Source organism: Oncorhynchus keta, chromosome 27 (genome assembly GCF_023373465.1).
Source record: "Oncorhynchus keta strain PuntledgeMale-10-30-2019 chromosome 27, Oket_V2, whole genome shotgun sequence".
Classification (NCBI taxonomy): Eukaryota; Metazoa; Chordata; class Actinopteri; order Salmoniformes; family Salmonidae; genus Oncorhynchus; species Oncorhynchus keta.
The window spans coordinates 29,315,712-29,336,054 of NC_068447.1; the positions used below are offsets into that span (position 1 = coordinate 29,315,712).

Here is a 20,343-nt window from a genome sequence, read left to right on the forward strand (position 1 = left end):
ATGTTATGAGTTAGATACCACGAAATTAGAAATTTTACTAGCATTATCTTCAGAACAATATACACGATTGTGTTATTGAGTTTAACAAAACCTAAAAAATGATAAGCCTATAGTTAATGTTTGTATTTATATTAAGTGATGATCACTAAATCTCTTTTATGTAGAGTTCATCTAGAATTGTTACTGTACTGTTATGACATGGGAATAAGACCTGACCCTGAATGGAAATTAAAACATCCTTGGCAGCTCTTCAAAATGAAATTGAACAGCTCATGTTCAAAAACACCACAAACTTCTGTCTCTCTGTTCTATGGCATGTGATGTGGATGCCAGCTTTAGCATTATGGCACCTGTGATTATTGGACCGAAGAAACAGATTTCATTGAGCGTAAAGGGCACCCATATGGGTCCTTTGGTTGGACAGTGACAGCAGCTCCTCACATTGAGATGTTTGTGTAAATCCAGGAGCCTGAACTAAAGCAATAATGGAAAATTGTGGGCCACTATTTCAACCAATAAAAGTGTCAACAATTTTCATACATTGATTGTTTTTACTTGTTTTGTTTAACAGAGAAAAAGAACTGAGACACTTTTCAGAAGCTGTGCATTATCATGCTGAAATATGAGGTTATGGCAGATGAATAGCACAACAATGGGTGTTAGGATCTCGTCACAGTATCTCTGTGCATTCCAATAGCCATCGATAAAATGACTGCCCATAACATACCCCCACCGCCACCATGGGGCACTCTGTTCACAACGTTTACATCAGCAAACCCCTCGCCCACACAACGTCATACACGCTGTCTGCCCGGTACAGTTGAAACCGAGATTCATCCACAAAAAGCACACTTCTCCAGCATCCCAGTGGCCATCTAAGGTAAGCATTTGCTCACTGAAGTCAGTTACAACACCAAACTGCAGTCAGGTCAAGACCCTGGTGAGGACGATGAGCACACAGATGAGCTTCGTTGAGAGGGTTTCTGTCAGTTTGTGTAGAAATTATTTGGTTGTGCAAACCCACAGTTTCATCAAGTGTCCAGGTGGCTGGTCTCAGACGATCCCGCAGGTGAAGTATGTGGAGGTCCTGGGTTGGCGTCATTACAAGTGGTCTGCGGTTGTGAGGCCGGTTGGACCTACCGCCAAATTCTCTAAAACGGAAATTCCTGCAGTCAGGATGCCAATTGCACGCTCCCTCAAAACTGGAGACATCTGTGGCATTGTGTTGTGTGACAAAACTGCACCTTTTAGAGTGGCCTTTTATTATCCCCAGCACAAGTTCCACCTGATGCATCATGCTGTTTAATCAGCTTTTTGATATGCCACACCTGTCAGGTGGATGGATTATCTTGACAGAGGAGAAATGCTCACTAACAGGGATGTAAACACATTTGTTCACAACATTTGAGAGAAATACGCTTTTTGTGTGTATAGACAGTTTCTGGGATTTTTTATTTCAGTTCATGAAACATGGGACCAATACTTTACATGTTGCATTTATATTTTGTTTAGTATACAATGTTGGTTCCAAAGTGTACTTATTAGCCGGGTTGTTATTGCAAATGAGAATTGGTTCTCTATTTACACCTTGTTATATAAGGGTTAAATCAATAGAATACAAATATTCTACATACCCTGAGTGTACAAAACATTAGGAACACCTTCCTAATATTGAGCTGCACCCCCCTTTTGACCGCAGAACAGCCTCCATTTGTTGGGGGATGGACTCTACAAGGTGTCAAAAGCATTCCACAGTTGTGTCAAGTTGGCTGGATGTCCTTTTGGTGGTGGACCATTTTTGATACACATGGGAAACTGTTGAGCATGAAAAACCAAGCAGTGTTGCAATTCTTTACACACTCAAACCGGTGCGCCTGGCACCTACTACCATACCCCGTTCAAAGGCACTTAAATGTTTTGTTTTCCCATTCACCTTCTGAATGGCACACATACACAAACCATGTCTCAATTGTCTTAAGGCTTAAAAAGTATATATTTAACCCGTCTCCTCCCCTTCATCTACACTGATTGAAGTGGATTAAGGTGAAATCAATAAAGGATCATAGCTTTTACCTGGATTCACCTGGTCAGTCTATGTCATGGAAAGAGTAGATGTTCGTAATGATTTGAACACTCAGTCGACAGTGTACTTACTGTACATCCTCATTCAAAGAAACAGAAAGTTTATGTGAAATAAAAGTTGTAAAAGCAAAGTTCCAGAGCATAATGTGTTTATTTTACTGCTTCATTTTCTCTCTTACATTTTGTAACATTGCACTTTGCAACCCCGTCTTAATATTTTTAATGTGTTTGTTATGGTGCATCAGAAAAAAAGCCCTTTAATCTGTTTTTGGGATCTCAAATCTCATTGGTAGGTTACAAGTGCCAGAGACAGATATAGTTTGACAGACAACCTCTCAAAACGCAGGTCTTGAAGCATCTATGAGTATGCTGGTTTTCATTTATGATCTCCCAGTCGTTTCAGGAAGCCAAAAAAATACACATGCCATCATTGACCAAAAGCATTCATTCATCAATTTCACCTGGCTGCTACTAGCTGCTGGTCTATTGAGGATGGCTCCAGTACCCAGTCTTAATAAAGGCCGACATGGGAAAGGACTGGAAGGCCCAAACATCAAGGATGATCAAGATATTGAAATAAATTAACAGATTTTAACCTTAGCCCTGTTAGCTTGGGATTAGAGACTTCGCTCACATCGGATGTAAAATCTCCATACAAAAAAGATACTTAATTTGTTAAAAAAAAGAATAAAGAAATCTGTATTAATATGTAAAATAAGTGTCAAATGTAAAATAAGTTACATTATGCCTGAAACAAGGAAATACATTGGTCCATTTACAAGTATAATATAATGATTTCCATAGTTACATTTATGGGTGATAATTGGCAGGATATTTTAGCATATTGTTCTATACATTATACTGTACCTAACGTGTGACTGTTTCTTAACCAAGAACACATTTATGCTAGCCTGAGTGCCAGTCTGTTTCTGCTCTCTTGCCTACTCCTTTGGGTTTTGTAACACCAAACATTGTCAGGCTACATTTATGCTCCAAAAACAGATATTGTAACAATGCCCTCCATATTTACTAGTTTTTTGCATTTTTTGAGTTTGTGTCAAAGTTTAGTGTAACATCCATTTTGATTGCTCATGCTATCCCATTTCTGTGTTCTATATTGTAACAATAGAATATTCTCATTCGGACTGTTCTTTGGTAAACAAAGGTTACGTAGGTTGCTACTCAAATCAATGCAATGGACATAAGTGTGCATTAGACTGCAGTGTGCCGGTCCCTTGTCCTCCTCTTTGTCCCTTTACTTCCCAGCTCAAGCCAGATCTTAAAGAACCCCCTGGCAGCAGAGGAATAGTCCTCTTTGAAAGGGTGGTGTTTGTAGGCCAAATATAGTACAAGTACGATTTCAAGAGAATGCTGAACGATCTCTCCAAAGTAAGGTACAGATTTATGATCTTAATTTGATCACTCTTTTGTTACTATGAAATGCAGATGAGCTTTGATATATACATAAATTCACTGAAAACCCACAGTAACACACAGTTATATTAACTGTATTGCACTTTTCATGTAGCCTACTTTTGGCCAGCTAATAGCCTAACCACCGATCAAGCAACATTATGGACTAAATGTTCAAATCCTGTATCTGCAGGATCATTTTGCTGTGACAATATAGTGTAGGTCGAATGAAAATCCTACATCTGTAGTAAGGCTGTGTTCAATCAATGAAACATACACTCTTAGAAACCTGAAAGGGTTCTTCAGCTGTCCTCATTGAAGAACCCTTTGAAGAATCCTTTTTGGTTCCAGGTAGAACTCTTTTGGGTTCCATGTAAAAACTCTTTCCACAGAGGATTTTACATGGAACCCAAAAGGGTTATCCAATGGGGACAGCCTGAAGAACCCTTTTCCAACCCTTTTTTCTAAGAGTGTAGCACATTTCGTACTTCAGTGATAAGAAAACGTGTATCATTCAAGGTTATTTAACACAATCTTTCCTGACATGGTTTAACCCCTCCTGGTGTGCTGCTGACTGCCACCAATGCAGCGCACAGGAATTCACATGGTAAGAGCTTTCTTGCACAATTCCTTGGCCATATACTCCCTCCTCGTTGTCCATGCCTTGCTCTCCCATTGTCCTGCCCATCTTCCTGGCACTCTTACGAGGCACCTAGTCGGGTCTGCTATGTCTGCAGTGATACTGAATCTGGTCCCAGATCATGCTTTTTCTTCACCTCAGTCGTTGCCCTCCTCCTCTTCCGCCTGACCAGCTTTGCCCAGTCGCTGAAAGCAGTGGACCATGGAGGCCAGGAAGAAGCTGGCTATAATGGCCACCACAGAGACTGAGATGCCCGAGAAGATGACAATGAGGATGTCCGTAAGAGAGAGGTAGCCCCGGCACTCCCGGAAACTGGCCTCAGAGAGCAGGCTCAGGGACATAAGACTCCCATCCATGGGGAGGGAACACTGCAACCCCTCCATACCTGAGAAAGAGAGAGAGAGAGAACAGGATATGATGTCATCAGTCTTGAACACAGTCACTCTATGGACCAATCTCAAATCAACCCCGGCCTACACACAGTGTATATCTAAAATGATTAGAAATGTATAAGTATGGTAACAGCTTAACAGGCAGCAGTGAAAGTAACAGCTTCATTCTTCTATCCAGTCCTTTCAGATCTAATGCATGGTGGAGCTGACCTCTCCTCAGATGACTGAATAAATACACAGGGGATCAGCTGTCCTGCCTGCTCACAGTACTGTGTCACTCAATGTCACTTTCAACTGCTGAAAAGCATGTTGACCATAGAGTTTGGAATGGCACTGTGGTTGGAATCCACTAAGAATGTCTCGTCTGTGATATCATCTTACTGTAACAATTTACAGTTGAGGACACTGAGGGAACAGTTGGGTGCCATTGTTTTGCCTCAGAGTTGTTTGATATATTAGCTATAGCCCAGTACGCCTACAGTAGTAGCTACTGTGCCTGTTCATGTGTCTCACCATTTCCCACACATTGAGTCACATCAAGTCTAAAAAACCCACCCATTTGATCATTTGTGTTTAGTTTTCCCACTTAAAAAATATAACGATTATGAAAAGCTTGTCTCTTGGCAGTATCAAGTGACTGCATTACCATACATCAACACCTACATCAGGGTTCCCCAAACTTGGTCCTGTTGACTCCAAAGGGTACACGTTTTGTATTTTGCACGAGCACTACACAGCTGACTCAAATAATCAAATAACCGTCAAGCTTTGGTAATTTGAATCAGCTGTATAGTGTTGGTGCAAAAACCAAAACATGCACCCCCTGGGGTCCCGAGGACCGAGTTTGGGAAACTCTGACCTACATGTACAGTAACACACACAGAGCTGAATGGCCTAATGCATCTAGAGAAGTGTGTGGTCTTAACACATCTCTGTTATAGCTAGGCGATTTGGAGATAACACAATGCTTTAAACAGTCATATAAATACATGTGTTTAGTGCTATATTCCTGGTGTCGTAGATTGGTGTGATCTACGAGGCTTTGCTGAACACTTGTCACAGACACACACATCACCCCAATTACATAATTTCTTGATATGATTTGACCATGGATCCCTCCAACTTTGCATTTTTCACCCCTCCGAGGCAAACATTAATTTGTGAAATTTCTACTTTGCGATTAGACCTATCTGCTTTGGTTTACACAGAAGAAGGAGAGTAATCTCTGCTCCAACGAGTGTGTTATTAGCAGACACCAGATGACAGATTTAAAGGGGAACAACCCCTGGGTATTAATACAACAGAGACAGATGCATTCGTGCTTTAGAAGAACACTACTCAGATTAAATGCTTTGTCCATTGTGATCTTGTCTGTTTTGGAGAAAAAACATCACAACACTTGAAGAGTTTAATTACAAAATGCTATATATCCGTTGCTAAATGAGCTTTTATTGTATCAATTCTGAACGACATTGGTGTGTTTACTTCACTATCTAATTATGTAATGGGGTTGTTCAATGACAGACATGTATTTGTTTAGAATGTATCACTTGATGGTTTCATTTCAGAGAGACAAATAATAATGATTTATTTTGCTAAATGCTATAAGTAGTCCTTCTAGGTTTTACACAGCCAAATGTAAGAAATAACTACATTTTAATAAAGAAGTGTGCAAATGATACATCTTTGACATCAACATTTAAAACATGTTAAAACAGATCTGTATGTAAAATATTTACATTTGACATTTTAGTCATTTAGCAGATACTGTTATCCAGAGCTTCTTTCAGTAAGTGCATTCATCTTAAAATAGCTCGGTGAGAATACCACATATCATAGTCAAATATACAGGATGCAGCTAAACCATGGATATATAGCTAGCGTTTTGCAAAACACACAAAAACATTTTTTTCATACACCTAAAATCTATGAATAATGACATCTGAGAACAATAACATTTTAAACACAGATGAAGGTACCCATAAGCAATCATTTCTGACAAAAACACACAAATGTGAAAGCTTGGTGGATATAGCGTTTTGGAAATAAACTCTTCACTTATAAGTTAGGGTTCAAAAGGTTTTGTTATGGTTTTGTGTTCAGTTGCTATATGACGTGTAAGAATGCATAAGCAGAGCATAAAGTATGAGTATTATAGCAGCCTACCCTAATTTGAGAGGATGAAAATATACAGTCACGTGATTTCTTTCTGCATGAGAATAACAGAAGTGTGCAGAACAAGGACGAGACTGATATTTGCACTCTGGTGATTTGTTAATATTGTAATAAGATACAGGAATACACGATAACAGACAATAATGTAACAGCACCAAATTATATATAGATAGATTATATTGTGAATTATAATTATATTTTCAATCAGTATTCAGTGTTTTTGAAAGAAGTATTTGAATAAAACATTACGTAATCTAAAAGCACATATGGTGTACCTCAGTCATGTTCTAATAAAAAGCAGTTTGGGGCGCTTCCATTTTATCCTGCCTGTCTGTAGCTGCAGTGGCCAGCAGTCAGTAGACATCATTATCAAGTGTGTGGGTGTGTGTGCATGTGTATGTATGTGTGTGTGTAAGTGTATATGTGTGGTGAGTCACAGTTAGACCAGAAGGGGTTTTCCACATGCGGAGGGACTCAGTGACCTCATCGCTCTGTGAAATTCCAGTCACGTGGTTCTCCTCTCCTCCTCACTGCGCAGCACAACAAGCAAAACTCAGCCCAGACACTGGCTCTTCTGTTCTCAATTCAATTCAATTTAAGGGCTTTATTGGCATGGGAAACATATGTTTACGTTGCCAAAAGCAAGTGAAATAGATAATAAACAAAGGTGAAATAAACAAAAAATTAACAGTAAACATTACACTTACAAAAGTTCCAAAACAATAAAGGCTTTTCAAATGTCATATTATGCATATATACAGTAGTCTCTCTCTCTGTCTCTGGCTCTGTCTCTGGATCTATTCCTGGCTCTGCACGCCACAGCCATAGTGTCTCGTGTGGAGAGGACCAGAATACTACATTGTAAATAGATGGACAGAGTCCGCATGGTTTCGGTGTTGGTGGTGATGGCGATGGATGTGGGGGTGGGGAAGGGTTGAGTATGCCTACATTGTCTGATGCTGCCTATAGACTTAACATCGTCAACAAAATCACTGCATCATATTTGACATGAGTATGTATAGTGTCCTATATTGATGTGTTATATACAGTGCCTTCGGAAAGTATTCAGACCCCTTGGCTTTTTTTCTTCACATTTTGTTACGTTACAACCTTATTCTAAAATGTATTAAATCGTTTTTTCCCTCATCAATCTACACACAATACTTCATAATGACAAAGCAAAAACACATGGTTTTTTTGTTCAATTATTAAAAATCAAATTTATTAAAATGCTAAAAAATCTCAAATCTAACGGAAAAATCGAATTTGCATAAGTATTCAGACTGTTTACGCAGTACTTTGTTGAAGCACCTTTGGCAGCGATTACAGCATCAAGTCTTCTTGAGTATGACGCTACAAACTTGGCACATCTATATTTGGGGAGTTTCTCCCATTCTTCTCTGCAGATCCTCTCAAGATCTGTCAGCTTGGATGGGGAGCGTTGCTGCACAGCTATTTTCAGGTCTCTTCAGAGCTGTCGGGTTCAAGTCCAGGCTCTAGCTGGGCCTCTCAAGGACATTCAGAAACTTGTCCTTATGCCACTCCTGCGTTGTTTTGGCTGTGTGCTTAGGGACGTTGTCCTGTTGGAAGGTGAACCTTCGCCCCTGTCTGAGGCGCTCTGGAGCAGGTTTTCATAAAGGATCTCTCTACACTTGGCACTGTTCATCTTTGCCTCAATCCTGACTAGTCTCCCAGTCCCTGCAGCTGAAAAACATTTAAGAATGATAGAGGCCACTGTGTTCTTGGAGACCTTCAATGCTGCAGAAATTTTATGGTACCCTTCTCCACCTCTGTGCCTCAACACAATCCTGTCTCGGAGCTCTACGAACAAATCCTTTTGACCTCATGGCTTGGATTTTGCTCTGAAATGAGCTGTCAACTGTGGTACCTTATATAGACAGGTGTGTGCCTTTCCAAATCATGTCCAATCAATTGAATTTACCACAGGTGGACTCCAATCAACTTGTAGACACATCTCAAGGATGATCAATGGAAACAGGATGCACCTGAACTCAATTTTGAGTCTCATAGAAAGGGTCTGAATACTTATATAAATAAGGTATTTCCGTTTTTGATTTTTAGTACATTTGTAAAAATGTCTTAAAACCTGTTTTCATTTTGCCATCATGGAGTATTGTGTGTAGATTGCTGAGGATTTTAAAAATGTTATAATAACGCTATAACCTAACAAAATGTGTAAAAAGTCAATGGGTCTAAGCACTTTCTGAAGGTACTGTATATACAGTGCCTTGCGAAAGTATTCGGCCCCCTTGAACTTTGCGACCTTTTGCCACATTTCAGGCTTCAAACATAAAGATATAAAACTGTATTTTTTGTGAAGAATCAACAACAAGTAGGACACAATCATGAAGTGGAACGACATTTATTGGATATTTCAATTTTTTTTAACAAATCAAAAACTGAAAAATTGGGCGTGCAAAATTATTCAGCCCCCTTAAGTTAATACTTTGTAGCGCCACCTTTTGCTGCGATTACTGCTGTAAGTTGCTTGGGGTATGTCTCTATCAGTTTTGCACATCGAGAGACTGAAATTTTTTCCCATTCCTCCTTGCAAAACAGCTCGAGCTCAGTGAGGTTGGATGGAGAGCATTTGTGAACAGCAGTTTTCAGTTCTTTCCACAGATTCTCGATTGGATTCAGGTCTGGACTTTGACTTGGCCATTCTAACGCCTGGATATGTTTATTTTTTAATCTTTCCATTGTAGATTTTGCTTTATGTTTTGGATCATTGTCTTGTTGGAAGACACATCTCCATCCCAGTCTCAGGTCTTTTGCAGACTCCATCAGGTTTTCTTCCAGCATGGTCCTGTATTTGGCTCCATCCATCTTCCCATCAATTTTAACCATCTTCCCTGTCCCTGCTGAAGAAAAGCAGGCCCAAACCATGATGCTGCCACCACCATGTTTGACAGTGGGGATGGTGTGTTCAGGGTGATGAGTTGTGTTGCTTTTACGCCAAACATAACGTTTTGCATTGTTGCCAAAAAGTTCAATTTTGGTTTCATCTGACCAGAGCACCTTCTTCCACATGTTTGGTGTGTCTCCCAGGTGGCTTGTGGCAAACTTTAAACAACACTTTTTATGGATATCTTTAAGAAATGGCTTTCTTCTTGCCACTCTTCCATAAAGGCCAGATTTGTGCAATATACGACTGATTGTTGTCCTATGGACAGAGTGTCCCACCTCAGCTGTAGATCTCTGCAGTTCATCCAGAGGGATCATGGGCCTCTTGGCTGCATCTCTGATCAGTCTTCTCCTTGTATGAGCTGAAAGTTTAGAGGGACGGCCAGGTCTTGGTAGATTTGCAGTGGTCTGATACTCCTTCCATTTCAATATTATCTCTTGCACAGTGCTCCTTGGGATGTTTAAAGCTTGGGAAATCTTTTTGTATCCAAACCGGCTTTAAACTTTTTCACAACAGTATCTCGGACCTGCCTGGTGTGTTCTTCATGATGCTCTGCGCTTTTAACGGACCTCTGAGACTATCACAGCGCAGGTGCATTTATACGGAGACTTGATTACACACAGGTGGATTGTATTTATCATCATTAGTCATTTAGGTCAACATTGGATCATTCAGAGATCCTCACTGAACTTCTGGAGAGAGTTTGCTGCACTGAAAGTAAAGGGGCTGAATAATTTTGCACGCCCAATTTTTCAGTTTTTGATTTGTTAAAAAAGTTTGAAATATCCAATAAATGTCGTTCCACTTCTAGGTTGTGTCCCACTTGTTGTTGATTCTTCACAAAAAGATTCAGTATTATATCTTTATGTTTGAAGCCTGAAATGTGGCAAAAGGTCGCAAAGTTCAAGGGGGCCGAATACTTTCGCAAGGCACTGTATATATATATATATATATATATATATATAGCTGCCATGCTGCTATATAGTTGGAATTATATTTTACTTTGTGCCTGTGCGTGCTAGTGCTTACTGTAAATGAATATCTTCGTCGTCTGAGGAGGAGTAGGAAGGATCGGACCAATATGTAGCGTGGTAAGTTTCCATGTTAAGAATTTATTCGACTGAACACACAAAACAAAATAACAAAGTGAAAGGAAGAAACAACACAGTTCTGTCAGGTGAATACACAAAATAGAAAACAACTACCCACAAATAATAGTGGGAACACAGGCTACCTAAGTATGGTTCTCAATCAGAGACAACGATTGATAGCTGCCTCTAATTGGGAACCATACCAGGCCAAAAGCAGAAATACAAAACCTAGAACAAAAACCTTGAATGCCCACCCCAACTCACGCCCTGACCAAACTAAAACAGAGACATAAAAAAGGAACTAAGGTCAGGACGTGACCTGAACCCCCCCAAAGGTTCAGACTCCGGGAGGGTCTGGTTGGGCATCTGTCCGCGGCCCCACTCTACCATAGTCTTGGCCCGCTTAAGTGGTGTATTTGGAGCGGCGACCCTCGCTGCCGACCTCGGCCTGGGGTCCCTTGCAGCGGGCCTCGAATAGACTCGAGATTCCGGCAGCGCCGGAGAGGCAGCCGGCGTGAAGGCCGGCTCTGGCAGCTCCTGACTGACGGGCGGCTCTGGCAGCTCTGGACAGGAGGGAGGCTCTGGTAGCTCCGGACAGGAGGGAGGCTCTGGAAGAGCTGGACAGGAGGGAGACTCTGGAAGCACTGGACAGGAGGGAGACTCTGGAAGCGCTGGACAGGAAGGAGACTCTGGAAGCGCTGGACAGGCGGGAGCACCTGGAGGGAGGAGACGGAGAGACAGCCTGGTGCGTGGGGCTGCCACAGGAGGCCTGGTGCGTGGAGGTGGCACCGGATCGACCGGACCGTGGAGGCGCACTGGAGGTCTCGAGCACCGAGCCTGCACAACCTGTCCTGGCTGGATACTCCCCGTAGCCCGGCAAGTGCTGCGGGATGGAACAGACCGCACTGGGCTGTGCTGGCGAGCTGGGGACACCGTGCGTAGGGCTGGTGCTATATAGCCCAGGCCGAGGAGACACACTGGAGACCAGATGCGCTGAGCCGGCATCATTGCTCCTGGCTCGATGCCCACTCTAGCCCGGCCGATACGAGGAGCTGCGATGTAGCGCACCGGGCTATGCCTGCGCACTGGGGACACTGTTGCGCTGCCGTGCTAACTCCTCATAATGCAGTCGCTCGGCTTTAGCTGCCTCCAGCTCCTCCCTGGGGTGGCGATATTCCCCAGCCTGTGCCCAGGGTCCCTTACCGTCCAAAATCTCCTCCCATGTCCAGGAGTCCAGAACCCTCTGCTCCTGGTTACCACGCTGCTTGGTCCGGTTGTGGTGGGTAGTTCTGTAACAAACCTCTTCATCATCTGAGGAGGAGTAAGAAGAATCGGACCAATATGCAGCGTTGTAAGTGTCCATGTTAATTATTTATTCGACTGAATACACGAGACAAAATAACAAAGTGAAAGGAAGAAATGAAACAGTTCTGTCAGGTGAATACACAAAACAGGCTACCTAAGTATGGTTCTCAATCAGAGACAACGATTGACAGTTGCCTCTGATTGGGAACTATACCAGGCCAAAAGCAGAAATACAAAACCTAGAACAAAAACCTTGAATGCCCACCCCAACTCATGCCCTGACCAAACTAAAACAGAGACATAAAAAAGAAACTAAGGTCAGGACGTGACACTTATCTGCATATGAACATGCGTGCTTGTCTGCATCCATGGTTGCATGTACTTTTGTGTATGTTTGTTTATATATACGTTTCTGTGTGTGTCACTCTTAGAGCAATGGAGTATCTTTTACTGTGAGGGAACATTAGTCTAGACCAGGGATGTGCAACTTCGATGGGGCTGGGGTCCACAAAAAAATCAGAACTAACTATGATGGGCCACAGTGACTCATGGGTCTGCATACCCTCATCCATACCCACACATGCAGTCTGAGCTGGCCATAGACTTTTGGGGACCTAAGTGAAATTTGGTTGGGGAGCCCCCCCACCTTGCAACCAAACATTTTAACGGCCCTCCTCTTGACAGCGGAAATAAATAAAATTTTACACATTTTGCCATGGGCGTGGAGAAAATGATGCAATTCTACACATTTTACCATAGGACAGAGAGAAGATTTTTCAATTGCATAACTAATTTCATGCAATTCTACTCATTTTGCCATGGAGCAGAGAGAAGAATTTGCAGTTTTACAGCTAATTCGACTCATTTTGCTATAGGGTGGAGAGAAATGTTAGCAATTTAGAATATGATATCTGATTGAGGGTGACTAAAAAGGGTGACTAAAAAAAATCAATGGGGGCCACCCAGTCGGTAATTTGACCATGATAACTACAAGTTTGGATAGCTGGCTAGACTAACTCAACAATAAAAACCTTTTAGCTGACATGGGCTAATTGAGTGACTGTCAGTGACTCACAAAACAAGAGAAAAACTGCCGATGCACAACCACATTTCTAAATTGCATCTTGTGTATTCTACTATTCTAACTCTCAACATGAAGTTGAGTCCCAGGTTGTAGTTAATATAAATGTTATTTGGGGGGGTGATCCACGGGCCTACATTTGCCCATCCCTGGTCTTGACAATATCAGTGTCAATGGTAAGCTGTCGTCAGTATCAAATGAAGTGTAGTAAAACATGTATGCTGATTGTTCATCCTTGACTCAACAGCACTAGAGAACAGCACTCTATGGTATGATTATACAGGTTAGCGCTTTGAATCATTCACACACACTCACCTAAAGGCACCATTGTGAAATATCCTCAGCTACTGTGTTTTAAAGGGGCAATCTGCAGTTCAAACAACAACAAAGTGGTTATATTCTTCAAGAATCAATGAGTATATATCTTTTTTTTTTTTTTTTTTAAAGCTGTCCCAATCGCAGATTGACCCTATTACTGAGCTTTGTTGCATCTTGATGATACAGTACCTGAGAGCAGGCTACAATGTGTATGTGAAACCAGCACTCACAAACTCAATGAGTAAAGCTCAATAGTTTGTAAATGTCTATTTATGTTCTCAGATGCTATACAGATCAATATAATCTCAATCAGGAACTGACAGAGCAATGTCACTGATGCTAGATAGCAAAGTGGGTAAAAGAAAGATGTTACTGTTTGGGTCAGTGAAATTACAGTGTCCAAGAGCAAATGTACTTTTTGACTTATTCCACAAAGTGACTGCGCTAGATTGAATGGTTCTGTGGAAGCATCCAGGACAACAAGTGATCCATTATCCTGTGCCCTCCAGCCCCCAGTTTGTTCACAGTTCTAGTTCACACTCAGTAATTAACAAGTATTGATTGTGATTAAGCCTCAGAGGGTCAGGAATGCAGTAATAAGCGAATAAAGGACTTGTTTAATCCATCAAATCTTAATGTCTTATTAATGAATATACACTCCGATCCATGTTTCTAGTCTCCTGCCTTGTCTGAATGATGACAAGATTAGCATGGCATGCAACTAGTTTGTCCCCAATGCAATGGGAAAGATTAAGTCTGACTATATGTAAAAATATACTGTACATCCATATGTCCTTTAGAGTAACATACAGTAGAGGTTTTCTAGGGTGAGCCCTACTTAGCAAGGAGCCTAAAGTTGCTAAGGCCTATAGCCTCCTGAGACCTGAAAAAAATGTGTTTGGGATTTCAAGTTTTTTTTTTTAAGTGTTTGGGGTGAAAAATACATGTAACCCCAAAAAATGTGGGAACAAATATTGTTATTTTTATTGTAAGTGCAAAATTGTCCTCCGTAGGGGTCATTAGGATGTAAATATACACAAATTAATATGACAGTCAATGGGTACAGTACTGTAGGTGAAAAACATAGTTGTGGCAGCTGGGTGTCCACTACAGAGGACATTTCTTGATAAGCTCATATTTAGCTCTTATTTAATGTGAAATAAATATGACAAAGTCCTGACCAACTCACTTAACTATTGCTGAAATACTCACTTCCTAGAAAACATTTGAATATCAAACTCACAAAAACTATAATTAATAATTACACACACGTTTCACATGTCCATAAAATGTGCTAATTTTAATGCCAGCCATCTTTTAAAGAACCAGGAAGATAAAGTTGTCAAGGTCACACCCCTACACGTGATATCATTGAAAAGTCCAGAATGTCCTCTCAAAGGGACAACAGGATTTAATACAGTGGCTTGTATGGCCTCAGAGACACAGACCAAGAACTGATGTCCACTAGAGAGGACAAAAATACATTTCTGGGTTTCAGGAGGACAGAAGAGCACTTAGAAAGCACCATAGTGTCGGTGTGTGTACTGTATGTGTCTGGGCTCACCGAAGGCTAGGCGCTAATGTGCCACACAGAATGTTGTTAGTATAACATTGTGTTCTGCCACGAGTCCAGGTCACAGCTATTGAAAATAAATCCACTGTGAAGATTGTTGATGTGCCAATTTGATAATTATTATGATCCATAGAACATCCTGTTGCTTTGATTAGCGTACTGTAATAACATAGGTTGCCTCCCACATGGCACCCTATTCCCTATATACTGCACTACTTTTGACAAGAGCCCTATGGGCCCTGGTAAAAAGTAGTGAACTATAATGGGAATGGGGTGCCATTTGGGACACATATATGGCCCTAATTCTAGCGGAAATAATATTGATGTGTCTCATTTGGACGGACCTTAATAAACTTGTAAGAACATGTATTTAGTAGCACTAGCCAAGCTCTCTTGAGAAGCAGTGAAAGGGATACTTTGGGAATTTGTCCATTTTCCCCAGACTCAGATGAACTACCATTTTGATGTGTATGTATCCAGTATGAAGGAAGTTAGAGGTAGTTTCGCGAGCCAACGCTAACTAGCATTGGCATAATGACTGGAAGTCTATGGGTATCTGCTAGCATGCAGTGGGACTTCCACGCATAGAATGTCTGTTCAGGTCAGATCTCAGCACTGTGCACCTGCATACAATGTGACGTGTTACAGTAGCTCTGGAGAATGACAGTGAGCATTATACAATGCGTGCAATGACCTGTCAACACTGCAAACAAGGAAGAATTATGTAAACATTAATAGATATTAATAGCCTCACTGTCCATACTGTAACAGTACATCGAGTGGATCAGAAATGCTTTTTGTCTGTAATTAAATAAACAATGCAGGTATATTATGATCTATTAAGTGATTCAGATCCTATTAAATGTGCTACCCTGGCCTCATATCTTTTTGATCTTAAAGATCTTACTCGTGATCTATACCCTGTATATTTTGTCGGACAGTGTTTGAGGATGTAAACAATAAACAGTGATTTTAGAATGTGTGCACACAAACACACACATGCAAACACACACACACAATCTGAGAACAGACTCTAATGAGGCATATGGTTAATTAATTATTCAGACACAATCTGGTATCTTGAATCTGGGACTCCCCACTAGTCTACCACAATTATCTTTCTGCTTTTCTCATGCTTACCAAGATGTCTCAGAGTGATCTTATTCATAACAACATTGACTTGTCCATATCTATACAGATTATCAGTAGTATGAGCAACAAGCTGCACTTTAAATAAATAAAGATGAGGTTGAAAGCCAATAGCTGTTTAAATGATAGACAATTGAAAACAAAGAGGAGGAACCATAAAGGAGATGATTGTGGACTACAGGAAAAAGAGGACTGAGCACGCCTCCATTCTCATCGACGGGGCTGTAGTGGAGCAGGTTGAGAGCTTCAAGTTCCTTGGTGTCCACATCACCAACATACTAACATGGTACAAACACACCAAGACAGTCGTGTAGAGGGCACGACAAAGCCTATTTCCCTCAGGAGACTGAAAAGATTTGTCATGGGTCCTCAGATCCTCAAAAGGTTCTACAGCTGCACCATCGAGAGCATGGTTGCATCACTGCCTGGTATGGCAACTGCTCAGCCTCTGACCGCTTGGCACTACAGAGGGTAGTGCGAACAGCCCAGTATATCACTGGGGCCAAGCCTCCTGCCATCCAGGACCTCTATACCAGGCGGTGTCAGAGGAAGGCCCTAACAATTGTCAAAGACTCCAGCCACCCTGGTCATAGTGTGGCTGTTGTCTCTGGTACCAGAGCACCAAGTCTAAGTCCAAGAGGCTTCTAAACAGCTTCTACCCCAAGCCATAAGACTCCTGAACATCTAATCAAATGGCCACCCAGACTATTTACATTGCCCCTCCCCCCTTTTACACCGCTGCTACTCTCTGTTGTTATCATCTATGCAGTCACTTTAAATAACTCTACCAACATATTAACTCAACTAACCGGTGCCCCTGCACATTGACTCTGTATCGGTACCCCCCTGTATATAGTCTCGCTATTGTTACTTTATTGCTGCTCTTTAATTACTTGTTTCTTTTATTTCTTATTCTTATCCGTATTTTTTAAAACTGCATTGTTGGTTGGGGCTCGTAAGCATTTCACTGTAAGGTCTGTAAGGTCTACTACACCTGTTGTATTCGGCGCATGTGACTAATACATTTTTGATTTGGTTTGATTTGATTTTGATATGTTTATAGATATTGGGCCAAGTAGAGACATTTCATGTAATACTAACCACTGTTACATGCATTACACTACCTGTCTTTCAGTGTACTGTGCAGTCTTACATTATTATTCTATAACTGATTGGTTTAAGGTTTGATAGCTTATAAATTGTTTGAATCAGAAACGAGTGGGCTGCTGGATTATGACAAAAGATTGGTTTTCTATGTCCTAGCACAGGCAAAGATGGTAAAACAAATACGTGCTGTTAAGCAGCTTACATACCCATTGGAAGCTTGTGGCAGTTCTCCGTGAGCCACACAAAAAGTTTGGCAAAGTGACAGTTGCACACCCAGGGGTTGCCCTCCAGGCGCACCACCCGGAGTGAGGTTAGGGGCTCCAGCACCCCCACATCCAGCCCCTGCAGGCCGTTCCTCTCCAGCTCCAGCTCCCGCAGCGAGGTCAGCCCCAGGAAAGCATCCTCTTCCACCAGGCTAAGGTAGGGGTTGTTCCCCAGACGCAGCTTGATCAGGCTCCGGGACTCCACAAAGGTCCCTGACTGGATCTCTGTCAGGTTGTTGCTGCCCAGGTCCAGGAAGACTAGGCGAGATGAGGTGCTGAGGGTGCCGGGCTCCAGCACCGACAGGGAGTTATTCCTCAGGTCCAGGTAGACCAGGTCGCTGTACAGAACCAGGAAGTCCGAGGGGATCCAGGGAATCCAGTTGTCGGAGAGAAGGAGGCGCCGGACGTCCAGGGGGATGGGGCTAGGGAGGCTGGTGAGACCTTGACCCTGGCAGTCCACAGTGTGGTGGTCCGGACACAGGCAGCTGGACGGACAGTTGTGGCCCCGAGTCAGCAAGGTGGAGGAAAGCAAGGCAAGGAAAGGCTGAAGCCAGTTAATGCATGGTAACATTGTCAAGGGGGTGCGAGGTGAGAGGGAGAGCAGGGGTTTAGGTAGGGGAGGAGGAGGTTGGGAGGAAGGAGGTACAGGACAGGACAGGAGAGGGCACAGGGGAGGGGGTAGAGATCAAGGGGTGGGAGATTAAGGAAGGGGAGGGGGAAGCAGAAGAAAGAAAGGAGTCAATGTCCTGGCGCTGGCATCTCTCTTCCTCTTGTTGAGTACTCTACAAAGGCTAAGCCATCGAGCGGCGAGAGAGATGCGCAACGGTGTTTTCAAGGAGATCATGTAGCAAGCGGTCTGGATCGAAAAGCAGCCTGCTGGCTTTGAGGGAATAAGGGGAGGAGTGAGAGAGAGGGAGTGAGTGAGTGAGAGAGAGCGAGAGAGTAAGGGAGGGGGGTTAAATAGAAACTAGCAAACCAGAGACGTGCGCTGGGGAGGGTGTGTGTTGGGAGTGGGGAGAGCGGGGGATGGGGGGTGGAGGGCGATAGGGTAAGCCAGAAGGTGGTGTGAGTTTGCAGGAGGGTCGACCCTCAGAGTCTCATTACTTCTTCTTCAGAACAATTAACGAGGGACACCTTCTGTGAGTCAGAAGAAGAATATACTGTGAGGATCTAAGCATTGGAAGGCTAGACTCACTGAAAGCATGGGTATTTATATCCAACCGTATGGGCTGGGGAGCTACCGACAGTGACTCGTGTCCAAATGACATCAGATAACTCACATGTTGTGATGATGTCACATGGCTCCCAGCAGAATCCCAGGAGGAATATAATCCTGATGACCGTGATCCTTGGGAACCATCATCACATACATCTCCTCCTCAACTGTCCTCTGTCTCACTGTGCTGCACGATCTGGCCATCCCAGCTCTGTTGCCATGACAACGTGCTCTAAACATACACCGTGGTGTGAAGCTGCCTGTGCAGCACAGGCGAATATCCCAAAAGTGTCATATTGAGGAACGCCATCACATGACAGCTTGCCACAGCGGGGTGATGCGTTTGTCTCGTGCCTTTCCTGAGCAACAAGCTGAATGGCTGTCTCATACAATCCACTCCTGTTGCTTTAATGCATGTCCTATACATTCACAGTTAGAAAAACATACAGTACATACACTACAGTTTTAACACATCCACTGCAAAAGCCAAGTGGTCTTCAGAAATACTGTACCTTAAACTAAGCAATGTGTTCCCAATGGCAGTTACCTTACCAACGGCAGCTAATTTGCCAGCTGTTGTTTACATGCTATGTACCTCTATGCTACAGTACAGTAGTCAGACATCATGTCCACAGACCGCAGTTACAGATACAGAATGTATGCTATGTCCACCAAGAGCATTTCCTGATACATCAAACATGCTTGTTGGGAATAGCATGTCACAGATATAACCGTGGGAAGCAGGTGTGCTGAGGGTGCTGCAGCACCCCCTGAAAAATATCAATTAAATTAAATATACATTTTTAAAAATAGTTTTTTCTTTTGAAGAAGGGACATTTTCTACAGGGCCATCAGGCCTTGGTATAACAAATACCTGTATACAGTCACTAGTAAAAGTCTACACACCCTTGCACAATCTGGACATTTTACAGCCTTAAAATTAAATAGAACATTTATTAAATTAGATTTTTTTCCTACCAATGTACTCCACATTTCCAAAGTGGAAGAAAAAGTCTATTTAAAAAAATATAATAAAATGTCATTTAAAAAAAAGATGTCTTGATTTCATATTTCTTTTGATCCTGACAAACTCCCCAGTCTTTGCAGGTGAAAATCATTTTGAACGTTAGGTAGGGGGTGCACCTGGAGTAGGAGGTTCCTATAAGAAGGGTAAATTCCAATGAATCCCAGTAATTGAGATTATGTAAATCAGCTAACTGTTAGCTATGCTGTTGTTACAATGTAACTAGTCTTTACCTGTGATTGAAGTTTGTTCTGCTGCTAACATCTGAGTTGTAGTTTCTGCTTGTGCAGCAGTAGGAGGATGTGTGCAGTGCAGCTGAGTGAGCACTCCTGTGTGGGCAGAGGAGCGGGGGAGGGGACATTTTCCAAGATTCAAAAATGAGAAATTAGCGAATTTGATGGGCAATTCTTTATAGAACAGGACAAAAATGAGACTAAAAGTTGAATAAAAATGGAAAGGGCACTTCACTTATAGGAGGGCAACAGGGCAGGTGCTCAGGCACCCCTAGAGCCCTATCTGTGCACGTGCCTGCATCAACATTAATCACTAATTTCATTGGCACCAACACAAAAATTATTATTGTTATTG

The 20,343-nt window shown here is 42.3% G+C and overlaps 1 protein-coding gene across 1 annotated transcript; it reads right to left on the minus strand.

The window, feature by feature from the left end:
- Positions 1 to 1,419: 1,419 nt before the first annotated feature.
- On the minus strand, positions 1,420 to 19,659 carry LOC118359730 (leucine-rich repeat-containing protein 38-like). The gene is made up of 2 exons (XM_035738384.2): positions 17,459 to 19,659; positions 1,420 to 4,520 (listed from the first exon to the last, which is right to left on the minus strand). Exons 1-2 carry the CDS (start codon positions 18,084 to 18,086, stop codon positions 4,273 to 4,275), a joined length of 876 nt encoding a protein of 291 aa, XP_035594277.1. The 5' UTR covers positions 18,087 to 19,659; the 3' UTR covers positions 1,420 to 4,272.
- Between the last annotated feature and the right edge of the window lie 684 nt (positions 19,660 to 20,343).